Source organism: Haplochromis burtoni, unplaced genomic scaffold (assembly GCF_018398535.1).
Source record: "Haplochromis burtoni strain Fernald_Lab_line unplaced genomic scaffold, NCSU_Asbu1 Contig_611, whole genome shotgun sequence".
Classification (NCBI taxonomy): domain Eukaryota; kingdom Metazoa; phylum Chordata; class Actinopteri; order Cichliformes; family Cichlidae; genus Haplochromis; species Haplochromis burtoni.
In genome coordinates this window covers 65,077-79,590 of record NW_024582972.1, presented here as the reverse complement: position 1 = coordinate 79,590, position 14,514 = coordinate 65,077, and the positions used below count along the sequence as shown (strand labels likewise).

At 39.3% G+C, this 14,514-nt stretch overlaps 1 protein-coding gene and 1 long non-coding RNA gene across 2 annotated transcripts; one reads left to right on the top strand and one right to left on the bottom strand.

Moving 5' to 3' along the window:
• The first annotated feature begins 280 nt into the window (after nt 1-280).
• LOC102295664 (transketolase) lies at nt 281-10,861 on the top strand. Its single transcript, XM_005948666.3, has 14 exons — nt 281-600; nt 1,978-2,095; nt 2,187-2,300; nt 2,400-2,497; nt 3,232-3,423; nt 3,615-3,733; nt 3,892-4,088; nt 5,665-5,829; nt 7,192-7,348; nt 7,839-7,969; nt 8,056-8,139; nt 8,273-8,366; nt 8,685-8,807; nt 9,728-10,861. The coding sequence occupies exons 1-14, from the start codon at nt 494-496 to the stop codon at nt 9,913-9,915; spliced, it is 1,887 nt and encodes a 628-aa protein (XP_005948728.1). The 5' UTR covers nt 281-493; the 3' UTR covers nt 9,916-10,861.
• A 123-nt stretch (nt 10,862-10,984) lies between these two features.
• LOC121812479 lies at nt 10,985-14,452 on the bottom strand. The gene is made up of 8 exons (XR_006053078.1): nt 12,775-14,452; nt 12,515-12,554; nt 12,343-12,414; nt 12,176-12,244; nt 11,988-12,038; nt 11,827-11,889; nt 11,646-11,721; nt 10,985-11,238 (listed from the first exon to the last, which is right to left on the bottom strand). It is a non-coding gene; the product is annotated as an uncharacterized LOC121812479 (long non-coding RNA).
• Between the last annotated feature and the right edge of the window lie 62 nt (nt 14,453-14,514).

The following is a 14,514-nucleotide window of genomic DNA, read 5'->3' as shown; positions in this document are numbered from 1 at the left end:
TAAATAGGCAGGACATGTGGTTAAACACAGTTCTGTGATTTGTAGGAGGGATAGAATTGAACTGTAACACAGACACATTTTTTTTTAAATTAACCTCTGGGACCTTTCACAACCTTTTGTGACCTTAGCTGTCAAAACATAGTCTGGTAAAAGGTATATAGTTTTGGTGTATGCCGTTGTATTTTAGCAGTAACGCCCAGTGCACGTCACTGGGTTCCTCCTCCTTTGTGTCTGTCAGCGTGTGTGTGTGTGTATGTGTGTGTGTCCCTGTGCATCCATGTGTGTACATGCCTGGTAGGTTAAATCCAGTTTCTCCTCGTTTCTATCTCTCTTTCTGCCTGCCTCTATAACTCACACACTCACACTAGCTTTGCTCTTTGGCAACACACACACACACACACACGCACACACACATATTAAAACCACACAAATTCAACAGAGGATTGTAGTTGGTCCATTTTTCTGGTGCTTTAAAACTCAATATATCGCCTTCATGGAGGATTACCACAAACCTGACCAGCAGACAGTGCAAGCACTGAGGAACATCGCCAACCGCCTCCGAATCAACTCGATCAAGGCAACAACTGGAGCGGGCAGCGGGTAAGTTGCATTTACTGATTCTTGCACACGAGCTTTGCTGTAAGATTGTAAATGAACTGCACATATAAACATAAGAAATGTGTGCATAACATAATGCAAAACCTAGTTTTCCTTTGCATCGTGCACTCATCAACAGAAATAGTCACACCCAATGAACTATGCATGAACAGATTAGGATGTAAGGAACAATGTGTTCTGCTTTTGTTCTTCTCCTTTGACAAATTTAGATTTGGCTGAAATAATTTTAGCATTTTATTTCAGAAAATGTAAACATCTACATTGTGTTATTTCCGTGTAATTATACTTTATTTATAGCATATTAGAGATACACAATTGTTTAAAAAAAATTCCAAATCTTTGATGTGCAAGCAGAAATGAATGAAAAACAGAACAGATCAGGGTGACATCAACAGAATTTAGGTTATTTGATTTTTTTTTACATTTACTTTGGTTACAAGATAATAATTGTCTGTAATCATCTATTTTACTAGATATACCCCTATGAACAATTCAACAGAGCAGACTACCCTGTATAGTATAATGGTGGGTGAACTGTACGTAGCAATAGACTCGAGTACTGTGTGGCCGCTGCAATCATGCGATCCTCTTCAATGGAAATTTCAATGAAAAGCTGCCTGTAATCTTTAATATAATTTCTCCTTCGAGCTCTTATTGATTATGAATGTCTAATTTTGAATAGCAAGAAAATTATTTTATCGGAGCCTAACTCCACATTGCACAATTCTGCAGTGTTAAGCCTACAGTGATATGAAAAGAAAAACACTGAGCACCGAGAAATATTACTTGACTTAAAATATTCCAAGACTTATTAGAATTAATGACTTATTGATCTCGAATGCTTGGAAAGATGGAAAGGATAGCAACGAGCTGAACACAGCAAAATACTTGCCTTCAGACTCCATGGAGCTGGAATTTGTGATTTCTTTGTGACAGAAGTTGGCGGTTTAATAAAATGCATTAATGCCAATTATTTATAGATGCAACATATTTTAATGCTACAATTAATTTTGGGCAGCATATACTAACAGTTTACGGGTCTCTGTGTGATTGTCTTTGCAAAAGCAATTTGAAGTGGTGTTTTTGACTTTTTTGTGTTGCACTCTTTTGAATAGAATCTTCATTTGGCATCTCAAGCTGAAATTTTAGCGAATTAAGTGTGCTTTGTGATAGCTTTACCTAGAGTGATACTGCAGCCTTTTGGGACAGTACCATAAATGTATAGCTATAGTGGATTTTATGCAAATACAGTAGGCTACTAATAATAAACATATTAAAGTTTAACCTGTATTTTCTGTGTTTTTGAGTTTGCTGTTTATTTGGATTCATTTTAACAGCACCCTCTCATACACTGTGCAGATATCCCACGTCATGCTGCAGTGTGGCAGAAATCATGTCTGTGCTTTTCTTCCACACTATGAAGTACCGCCCTGAAGACCCAAGAAACTTCAACAACGACCGCTTTATCCTGTCTAAGGTGAGAGTCAGTAAGCTCCGCTGGTCTGAATATGAGAGCCTCTGTTCCTTTTGTAATTGTAATGCCTTGCTTCTTTTCATGTCTATCTCAGGGTCATGCTGCTCCTGCGTTGTACTCCATATGGGTTGAAACAGGTTTTCTCAAGGAGAGCGAATTGCTCAGTTTATGCCAGGTTGACTCTACCCTGGAGGGGCACCCAACCCCCGTAAGCCGCCACATACTGTACCTATAACACACCTCAGGACTCAAAGAGCACAAACTCTACTCAGAGTTTATTGATTTATTTGATTTGTGTACATTTCAGAAACAACAATTTGTGGATGTCGCCACTGGATCGCTGGGGCAGGGTCTTGGTGTGGCCTGTGGAATGGCTTACACTGGGAAATATTTTGACAAATCCAGGTAATTCCTTGTCCACATGCAATACACAAAACACCTATGGGAAAAAAAGGTGTTTTTGCAGCTTTACATGAAAATATCAACTCAGTTGTTTAAATTATCGACACAGCGTTGCATCGTATTTTTTTTGTAGTGCTTTGAATTAGGATTTTCTTTCATTCTGTGGGTGTATACTGCAGCTACATGATCTGCTCTAACAATTCTTCTGCTCTAATAATCACAGGCGCAGCAGTCACGCCTGAGATATTTTTACCACCCAAGCAGATTTCATTTTGGAGTAAAATCCAGATATTATGCCGTAGACTGTTTATTTGTTTTAAGTTGCCACAAAAGTGGAACGCTGTCATATTTTAATATTCCTTTGTATAAGCAGCTACTTTGATGACATTTGATTCATCTGCTAATATTTCAGACCGTGTGTGATTAATAGGTGAATAACAGTACAAAAAATGGTCTTAGTTAAACACTATTTGGCTCTTATGGCAAAGTAAGTTACAAAGGTAGGTGTGAAATTAAGTAGTCACATCTCAGCCCTCAGGAAGCTTAAACACGTCACAGCTGATTACCCATCCAGGTGTCAGATAATGGCGACAAAACAAGCCTGACTGGAAAGGCGTTTTCCTCAGATATGACTTTTTTTTTTCTCAAATCCACAACACATCACCCTCATCTACACAAACATAAAACACAAATACAGTATGCACAGCATAATCATGTAATCTTGGCTTGTTCTCCAGTTACCGTGTCTTCTGTCTACTGGGGGATGGTGAGATGTCAGAGGGGGCTGTCTGGGAGGCCATGTCATTTGCCTCCTACTACCAGCTTGACAACCTGGTGGCCATTATGGACATCAACCGTCTTGGCCAGAGTGACCCTGCACCCTTGCAGCATCACGTAGAAAAATATCAGAAGCGTTGTGAAGCCTTTGGGTAAAATTGCATATGAGAAATCCATAGTGATTTAGAGTCTGGTTAGCATCCGTTTATGGTATAAGCTCTGAAGGAAGACTGTATTTTCCTATATTTTCTGTATTTCGCATATTTACGTATTTCTTATTTCCTATATTTCCCATAAATATGTGTGAGACATACCGAAAGCCTTTTAATGTGTGTGTCTATAGCTGGCATGCTATCATTGTCGACGGACACAGCGTAGAGGAGCTTTGCAAGGCTCTGAGCCAGCCATGCCACCAACCCACTGCCATCATAGCCAAAACCATTAAGGGCAAAGGCATTCCAGGTAAATATTGTCTTTCATCTTTGCACCCTTTGCCCTCATTTTAAAATAAATGATATTCAAAAGTACACTGCAGTTTTGCAGTTTGAATGGCACCTATCGAGTAATGTATGTGTGCATATGAATTAAATGAACATAAGGGCATTTTTTTGTGTTTTCAGCTGCAGAGGATAAGCTGGGTTGGCATGCCAAAACTCTGCCCAAAGACATGGCTGACATGGTCATGAAGGATCTGCAGAGCCGTATCATGAGTAGCAGCAAGCACCTGTACCCACCTGCTCCTATTGAGGACTCCCCACCTGTCAGCCTAAGAAACATCAGGATGCCAAGCGCACCCAGCTACAAGGCTGGAGAAAAGGTCTGTAAAGTGGACATGAATACAAATACTTTATTCTCCAGGTAGCAATGAATGAATGACTGAATCCCAAACAACCGTATCTACAAAAAAGTTGGAATGTTGTATGAAATGTAAATAAGTTTAGATCAGACATTTGCAAATCATACAAACTCTGTGGTTAACTGAAAATATTACAAAGAAATGCACAGAAACTGTGAAGTTTGAGCCAAGTATGGGGTGGCTGTAGCTCAGGAAGTAGAGCAGGCCATCTACTAATCGGAAGATTGGTGGTTTGATCCCTGCCTGCTCCAGTCTGCATGCCAAATATCCTTGGGCAAGATACTAACCGATGCATCCATCAGAGTAGGAATGTTAGATGGAAAGCACTTAAGCATAGAAAAAGGTGCTTGTATGATAGGTGTGACTAAAGCATGTCTTATAAAGTGCTTTGAGGGCTCTGGGAGAGTAGTAAAGCACTATATAAGAATCAGTCCATTTAACATTTAATTATGGAAACTAATTCAGTGCAGGGACAACAAAAGGGGAGGTTAGACATGATCACCACTCTGTGGGAATCTACATAAGCAAAAGGATATGTTAGAGCATAAATTTAAGCATAAATAAAAGAATAAATATGTGTAAGATGTGTATGATCAAGACAAGAATTCAAAAGCAATCATACTTGAATTTGTGCATCTATGAAGTAGCAATCAAAACCAATTGGTATATAAATATGTCATGTTTGATTGTAGCAAATGTTTTGAATTTGCATTTACTCAAAGCAAACACAATAGATTTTTCACAAAAGCGAAAGCCTGATTCATTAAAAATGAAAGCATAGACAATGTTAACCAAACCAACTTTTGTTCATATAAGAACAGTAAAATGTGGTTTGTGTTCATCATTGAGAGTCCTGGTTTTAAACCGTGTTGCCTAAAGTCCATATTATTCACACCCCCTTCAAAAGCTTGTGGTTTCAACTGCCGCCCAATATACAAAGCACAGGTTTCCTGCAGCCCCTTCTGCAGGTGGTCTGCCCACAGGAGGGTGGACCCATGTGGCTGATCCAGGCCCCATGGACTAAGGCCTGGGAACCAGGTGCTCGGCAAGCCTGGCTTTTGGGGAACGGGGCTCATCTGTGTCTAGATTTTTCTACACAGAGGTGCTCCTGATCTGGTCCATCACCCAGAACTAAACTGCCTTGGAAGACCCAACCAGGGCAAAATGCCTTGAAAACATAGCTCCTGGGATCACTTAGGCATGCAAAACACTCCACAGAAGTAAAGAGCCAATTTGGGATATATATTAAAATAAAGGGGAAAAAAACCAAATGAAACAAATTGTCACAAATTAACTATCACAATTTTCACAGTTAATACATTAACATGAATTCAGTTATTAAAAATTATTGATCGGAATATTTTTAATTGAATTCAGTACAACAGTACAGTTCAGTACAACTAAAGAGGAGGTTTGGCCTGATTACCACAGGCGTTTAAAGGATTTGTAAATCATTGTGTTCTGTTTTTCCTTTTGCAGCATCCAACCTTTGCAGGTTGTAAAAAGATTGATGAATTTGGCCTCTTTTTCTCTGCAGATTGCCACGCGGAAGGCATACGGAATGGCACTGGCCAAGCTGGGACGCTACAATGAACGTGTTGTGGCCCTTGATGGAGATACCAATAACCTCACCTACTCAGAGATCTTTAAGAATGAGCATCCCAACCGTTTTGTTGAGTGCTACATAGCTCAGCAAAACATGGTATGATCTTTGGTCAAATTTACGCCTTTTTCTTGATAAAAAAATATTTCTTCAAAAACAGATGTGAATCCTATCATTCTGTCACTTTTAGTTTAATGCTATCATTTCATTTTAAATGTAACAGAGTTGCTTTTTAATTGCGATTCTTCTCCGTAAACTGCTCTTCGTTTGCTGTCTGCACAACCTAGCTTGCCACAGCTGCTGAGCTGAGCTTATGTTATTAAATTATAGATGGCTTGTCTGTACCTGCCCTGTAATATAAGGATAGTCACATAAAAAACTCAAGTTCCTCCTTTTACATCAATGTGGCAGCTGTTGACACCAGTGGTTAGAAAACCCCTTTATTTTGCTTCGGTCAACATTTTATCAGATCCTAATTTGAAGAGAGGCAATCGAATTCTAATTTCTTGTCTTTTCATGTCCCCAGCAGCAGCCTGCTTCAATGTAGGTCAGGCATTTCCATGATGATAAGCAGTCATGACAAGTGTATTCAGAAGTAAAATATTAATCACTACAGAGGGTGGGACCATCTGGCTGAATGCATGAGAAAAGTCAAAAGTTCAAGGGTACAATCGAGATGAAATTAAAAAAATATGCAAGACTCACCTACACTGAAAAAAAGGAAATTGGTTGGTTGTTGCATTTACAAAAGTCTAACTTGTAATTTGAGCAAAATAATTTCATGTTTCTATGGTGAATGTAATTAAAACATGTAGGATCTGTTTGAAATTCAACAACTTCATTTGTTCTTGTTGAGATGACATGTCAAGGACAAACAGAAAATTCTGTTTCAAGCCTTGTAATCATAGCTTTTCTACTTTTGTTAAGCCTGGAAGGACAGCTTTGTGGTGTGGTGGTTAGCACTGTTACTTCTTTTAACTCAGTTGTTTAATTGTCTGCCAAAGCAAAACGATTGTGTGCAACCAATGTCCACAATTGAATTAAGTAAATCCAACATGTTAGTGTTTTTCAGTGTACAAAAACTTAATTAGTTACAAACAAAAACAAATGGAGTTTCGTTGAATTCATTTATGTAGTGTCAGATGTTACTTTTGAGAAAGAAGAGAAGATGTGGGACTGTGGAAAGGTTTGGAGACAGGACAAAGGAAATTATTTGTAAGAGGAGGTATGCCACTGATCCTGTCCATATGGTAAAATAAGCTTCAGAGATTTTTGCAAAACTTTCTGCTTACTGTGGTCTTTAGTTCAAAGAGGCTTTCAAATATGGTTTGCACTACAGATATTTTACCCTCTGGGTGATCTTTTTGTGGTGACGTTCTTGCAGCCTGTGTCTCTTTAGTTTGGCACATGAAGGTTTCCTCGCTCGCAAAGGTACTAAGAAATAATGATTTCATTTCCCAGGTCAGCGTTGCGATGGGATGTGCTGCCCGAGAGAGGAATGTGGTATTTGCCAGCACTCTTGCTTCCTTTTTCACTCGCGCCTATGACCAGCTTCGTATGGCAGCGATCTCAGAAAGCAACATCAATCTGTGCGGCTCTCACTGCGGTCTGTCCACCGGTCAGTAGACTGCTACCAATGAGCAATTCACATAAAAACCCTTCTCATACATGTCACCAAACTCACACCTTCACAAATTCACCCTCATCCCCTCTTACACTGAATCGAACCACTTCAGAGCACCCAGTTCCTCAGAATATATCCACAGCCTCCTTAATAAATGCACAAGTGTATACAAAGGAAGTCTGTGTCAGTTTGTGAGTTGTTTCAATCCTTTCTATTTTTCCCCTCTAATGCTGTGTTTTCCTTGCCATTTACCCTCCTTGACCTTACAGCTATTACTCAAACTTCCCCCTTTTCTCCTTTCGTGTCTGCCCTGGAAGCTGTCAACAGGGAACCAAGTGTCCCTCTGTTAGTGCAGGTACACTGCATGCAGCCGAACTTTATGCTTGTGCACCTGCATGCTTCAGCTCACCTAACAAGTAGATAACTTTTGAAGATTTCCTCAGTGTTGAATGCATAAAATCAACTATAAATGTGTATGTTGCAGGAGAGGAGGGCCCTGCCCTGATGGGTCTGGAGGATGTAGCTATGTTCAGGGCCCTTCCCACAGCAACCATTTTCTATCCCTGTGATGGTGTGTCTACAGAGAAGGCTGTGGAACTGGCTGCAACCACAAAGGTACTTAAACAAAAATGGCAGCGTTACAGCTCCCCTACATGATCATCTATTGCAGTAATGATCTTTTCATTTTCATTTTCATTTAGGGTGTTTGCTACATCCGAACCAGCCGCCAAGACTGTGCTATCATCTACAACAGCAATGAGGACTTCCATGTTGGACAGGCAAAGGTGAGACACTATTTGTGCTTCTCTTAAGACAGTGAGAGATAAACACATGAGGCAGAAATGGCAGATTATTGTTCCAAAATAATCACTCGAAACACTACAGCTTATAGAGGGTACATTTCCTTCTCTTTGACAGGTGGTGTACCAAAGCAAGGACGACCAGGTCACTGTGGTGGCAGCTGGAGTGACTTTGCACGAGGCCCTTGCTGCAGCTGAACATCTAAAGAAAGGTCCGCAAGATATGTGCCGACACATCCAGAACAATTACAAGAAAAACATTGTAATCCGCTGTTAGCTGGTCAGATTTATATCTCTATTTTTTTTAGAATGTATCTGTTAGACCATTGCTGTTCCTTAGAATAGGTTTTGAATGGTTCTGTGTTCAGTTTGTCATTTAAATGTTAGCCTGATCTTAGTTTTTGTGTTTCTTGCACAAACTATGCTTTCTTTATCAGGTTGGCAGAACTGCTATATTATCCTATATTCAATCGCTGTGGTTCGGTTAACCGTATGATGTATCTTTATGCATTGTATTTTTCATCTTCCAGAGAGGATCTCTGTCCGAGTGATTGACCCCTTCACACTCAAACCTTTGGATGTCAAAACGATCATCGACCACACACGTGCTACCAGGGGAAGGATTCTCACTGTCGAGGACCACTACTACGAAGGTAGGTCTATATAGAAGTTGCTTGGATTTTGCATATTGCATGCCTATCGCCAACCAAGCAGCAACAAGCTCAGTAGCATAATGCGGCTGCGCCTCGTCATTGGCGCATATCCTTGGGAGTGTTGTGGTGGCATGTTTCCATTGGTTCACTGATGTAGACGGGTTGTGCTGGCAATTGCTTATTGGCTGAGGGCTGAGACCGCCTGTCGCGTGCCTTCATTGCAGGCAAGGTATTGGTACTGTGGTGCATTTTGTAAGTGCGACAGCCATGGAGGCAGAGTGCTGTCAGATTTCCTTAGCTAAGCGGGTGCCCATGGGGCTGACTGTGACCTAGATAACACAGACAGCTCTGGCCTGTGCCTACTAAGAGAAAGGGGATGGGTGATGGAATGGATGAGGCTGGACAAAGGAAATCTAACAACTGTAATTTGTCTGATGTTGTGCATCTCATTCATTGTACATCTGGAACAGTTGTGGTGCAACGTTCAAGGGGATCATTTTTACACTTAGCTGTAATGATTTTTTTGTTATCCCTTTATGTAATGTGTGCACAGAGGCTCAGTGTTTTTGGATACTGTAATGGGAGCCAAATATGCTTGAACTTCCTGCTCCATGTTTTTATTCTTAGACACAATTGGGCAGTACTTCAAAATTACAAATACAGTACTTGCTACATTATTACATCTATAAGAAATAATGTAAAACAATATCATTCAAAGGCATAATTTTTCTATATAGCTACCTGTATTTCATTTTTTTATTTACTTCTGAATTTAGGACTTTACACACACAGCCTGAGATGACCATGTTAGAAATGTCCCATCCTTAAGACATCACATTAACCAGACAGTTAAAAATGCATTTAAGTGGATTTGTCTTTCACATTTGTCTTTTATATATTCCTTTGCTGTTTTTCCACAGGTGGTCTTGGCGAAGCAGTGTCTTCAGCAATGGTCAATGAGTCTGGCTTCAGTCTGCACCGTCTCGCTGTGTCCCACATTCCTCGCAGTGGAAAACCCCACGAGCTGCTGAAGATCTACGGTATCGACCGTGATGCTATTTCTCAGGCCATTCGCAAGATGGTCAGCAGCTCTACCAATGCCAAGTAACTTTCTCCCTGCAACCACCTACCTATCCAATTACACCCCTGAAGATAAGGCTAGTAGTCAAGTATGTTTTCGATTCACATGGCACCCAACTCTTTGATTTTGTTCACAGTGAATACCCCTAAGTGTGTAGGCTACTAAAGTAATGTGATTTTGTGCTGTACACATTAAAGTAGAGTTCCACGTTTGCCTTCCTTTTTGTGTATTTATCACCAAAAACTGAGACACACAAATTCATGCAACATGCATATCCTCACTGATAATACCAGCGTTGTTATAGACCCATTTCAATGACAGAGATGTGGACATAACTGACATTTTCATTGGTGGATGCTCACTATTAAAAAAAAAAAAAAAAAAATCCGGTATTACATGTCCGCTGTGTGATGCTCTAATGTGTTCTTAATGCTCTTGGATTCATTCAACTGACAGTGGTTTTATATTGTTTTGCTATAGCTTGTAATACTGAGTGGGGCATAGTTTTCAAGTCGGTGTTTATCATAGAGTGTGTGTATCAGACAGAAACTTAGTGAGTTGTTGTTGTGAAAGACAATAGGAAACAAAGTGAAAGAAATGTGTACACGTCATAAAGAGCAGTCATGCAGAGCCAGAATTTAAACATTCAGATGATTTCACTTTCATTTTTGTAGTTCTTAAATTTATTTCTATTCACCATTGTCTTTTGTTATTGAAATTTCAGTTACCGTAAACCAACACACCTCAGTGTTCATTTGTGCTCTAGCACTGCTTTTGGACCTCAACAGCAGTGTAATCTTTACACAACGTCGAGCAAAGAAGAGCCACCCAGTGCTGATAGGGGGTATAGTGGGCTGTGATGTTGAATAGCTAGTTACGTCCAGCGTGTCAGCCTAAGAACACTTTCTTTGTTACTTGAAATTTTGTATGTACCATACTTTCATGTAATAAAGCCCTCTGCATTTGACTTTGACCATTTACAATAGTTTCTATTCGCCTTTGTGTTGACGTGTGTTATTTAAGCACTGCTCATAAACAGCAATCTGCAACTATAATGGGAAAGTATCTATGAAATTTATGAACAGCCATCAGTTTCAGCATGCATTGGTATGAGACAGGCCCATCTTATGAAAGTCAGATGAACTTCAGTGTATTGGTATAACATACATTCACAAGATTGCAGAGACATTTATAGTGGAAAAAAAGAGGAAACTACAGTGTTTGTTTCTACGGTGACATAAAACGTCGCCATCTCGTCATCTTAAATACCACTTAAATAGCTTCCTGTAAATCCCCCCACTGTAATTTTAAAATCACTACCACCAGGTTCTCGTTCTCTCTCTCAGCTTCCTGTTCAAAACAAACAAATGCATTTTTTGGGTCATACAAATCCCAACTTTCAGAAATATTTTAAAACATTGAATGAATTCTGAAGAAGTGTTCCTAAAACTTGTACTAGCATGCCCCCTACAGGAGCGAATAAAGAAAAAGAAATAATGACATCCACCACCACACAATTCATATCAGTCATAATCGATTAAGAAAAAGAGTTTAAAGTTTAGTTAAATGAAGATCAGTGCCATAATATAAGAAAACCCGTGTTTGCTTGTAGATCGAGCATTTTGACTGAACATATTTCCTCTCCATATTTCCCACTGGCCTTCTACACTCTTCACCCTAAACTTTGATAAGCACTGCTCTTTATACAGTCTGTGTTCTACAGGAATGTGCAAAAATAGTTTGTAAAGAGGACAAACCTCAGAGAGCTGTATTTCCGTTTTGCTCCTCTAAGAGCAAACGTTATGATTCCACATCCATACGATAGTGTGTAAACTGAAATACACAATATTTAACCACAGTTAAAACAGTATATCCCCTGAGTATCTGAATATTCCATGTATTCTATAAAGTCTTATATTTAAAGTATTGTGGTCTTACCATGATATGAGTGGAGGTGCAACAAAGCAACAAATAGTGCAACAGCAAATCCCCAGTAGGTATCTAAGGAGAGTTTGATGGTATAATGTTTAGCTTTTATACAAAACCTAAATATGGATGTAAAATTAGGATTCCGACTCTGATATAGCAGCAGGAAATACCTCCTTTGTTGTAGGGCGCACCTTTACATCTTTTAGTATGGGCAGGCATGTCTGAGCAGGGTAGAAAAGTCAACACAGACATTGTGACAAGCAAAACCTGCAGTGCATTATGTAAAATTACATTTTTCTTTTTGGAAAAAAAAATTCGCTTTAAATTTGTGTGAATTTTATAAAAAAATTCTACTTACCAGTAAAAATGCCAAGAATCTCAAACGCTATGGTGCAAAATATACCATTACATACTGGAACTGCGAGTGCTGAAAGTGAAAGCAAAAATAATAAATGGGTCGTTAATCAATCTTGGCTCAGCCAGGGGTTAATTACTTTGAAAGGCGGCTTAAAAAGTGTAACTTACTTCGAAATGGCCTATAGAAAGCCATTCCACATCCCAGTCCAAAGCAGATTGAATAGAAATGGTAATATTTATCTGAAATGTTCAGAATAATAGGTTTCAAATGAATATTCTACATAAAGGAACATTTCTGCCAAATCTGCTGATAATAAATAAACATAATAGATATACATACAGTGTTGATAAAAGTCAAAAATTGACTTCCTTTTGTACTCCTGAAAAAGAAATGATCAATGGCTTGATGGATAAAAAATACAACATACTGCTGCTTGATAGGAAATAAGAAAAAAAAGCATGTGAGAGAAAGTGAAAGCAGCAATAGACACACTGTGTAGACACATTGTTATATTTATAACACAATGTGTCTACACAGAGCAAGAGCTACAATCGTAGATAGAAAACCTCAGCGAAAGGCAGAAACGCAGGTGTACACACCATTTCAGCTCAGCTGCTCCTGAAGTCCCCAGGCAGGTGTAGCTGAACAAAACAAACAGCATTCAGTAGACAACTTCCTCAAACTGCTGCCAAGGACTGTCAGTACCAAGAATTACCACTGAATGGAAGTCCCGCTGACACAGTTTTTCTTTCACATTCACGTGTGTCAAAGGTTAAAAACAATAAGACAGTGCTCTGTCACCTTGTGAAGTACTAGATTTGAATCAGGTCCTCAGTTGTTTGGCATTCAAATTTTTACACAAAAAAGCTGACACTCTTTGCACTCTTTGATCACATGACCACAACTTGGTGTCAGTCAACGTAGTTCATGAGCCGATTTATGACAGATACCTTTTGACCATTTAACAAGACTTCTAAAAGTACTTAATTGCCAGCTACTTTTATAATAAACTTTTTCCATTCTCTAATAAAGAAGAACATAAACAAAATATTAAATATTTTTTGTGATTTTTTAAAATATATTTATATTCATTAGCCCCCTTTTTTAGTTACAGATAGTTGCAGATTTGTCAGCTGCACATCCATGACCCAAATCTCCCATTGTATCACATCCCAAGGGTGCTCTATTGGATTGATATCTGATGACTGTGGAGGTCATTTGAGTACAGTGAACATGTACAAGAAACCAGTTTGAGATCATTTGAACACGGTTATCCAGCTGGAAACAGTCAATAGAAGATAGCCACAGTGTAAACAGATGGACATGGCTAACAGCAGAATTCAGGTAGACTGTGGCATTTAAATGATGCTCAGTTAGTACTAAGAACCCCAAAGTGTTCCAAAGAAAATATCTCTCACACCATTGCGCCATCAGCATTAGCATGAGCAGCTGATACAAGGCAAGATGGATCCATGCTTTCATCTTATACCAAATTCTGTCCCTACCATCAGAATGTTTCAGCAGAAATTAAGACTTATCAGATCATGCAATGTTTTTTTCCCCCCAATCTTCTATTGTCCAATTTCCTGTTCTTAGCTGCAACTTGTGTGGAACCCGCTGTGGTCTTCTGATACTGTAGCTAATGTTCTTCAACGTTGCACGAGTTGTGCATTTAGAGATGCTGTTCTGCACATCTTAGTTGTGGTGAATTGCCATTTGAGTTACTGTTGCCTTCCTATGAGCTTGAAGCAGACATCAACCATGCTCACAGGATATTTTCTCTGTAAATCCTAAAGATGGTTGTCTGCAATAATCTCAGTCGAGCAGCAGTAAAATACTCAAACCAGCCTGCCTGACACCACCAATCATAAAACTTTAATGAAAGTCACCTAACTCACCTTTCTTCCACATTCTGATGCTCAGTTTGAACTTCAGCAGATAATATTGGCCATGTCTACATGCCTGGATGCTAAGTTGCTACCAAGTGATTGGCTGATTTGATATTTGCGCTTACGAGCAGTTGAACAGGTGTACCTAATAAATAAAGTGACTGAAGATCATATTTCTATAATTAACTAATCTACTGTTCATTCGACAAGTGAGTATAACAAAAATAAACATAAACTCTAATAAAGATCCTAATAAATATGCAATGTAATTATAGTTGCAGTTTCACAGTTGATTCTCTAGATGGCGTTTCAGTAAACTGTGGGGTCATGTCTCGGCAAACGCAATGCATTCTGGTACTTGAAGTCAACGCGGCTTCAGAAGCAAAGAGTCCTTGAGGTAGCGCGCCTCGCTTAAAACTACATTTCCCTTCGTAGTCACGCTAATTTGAA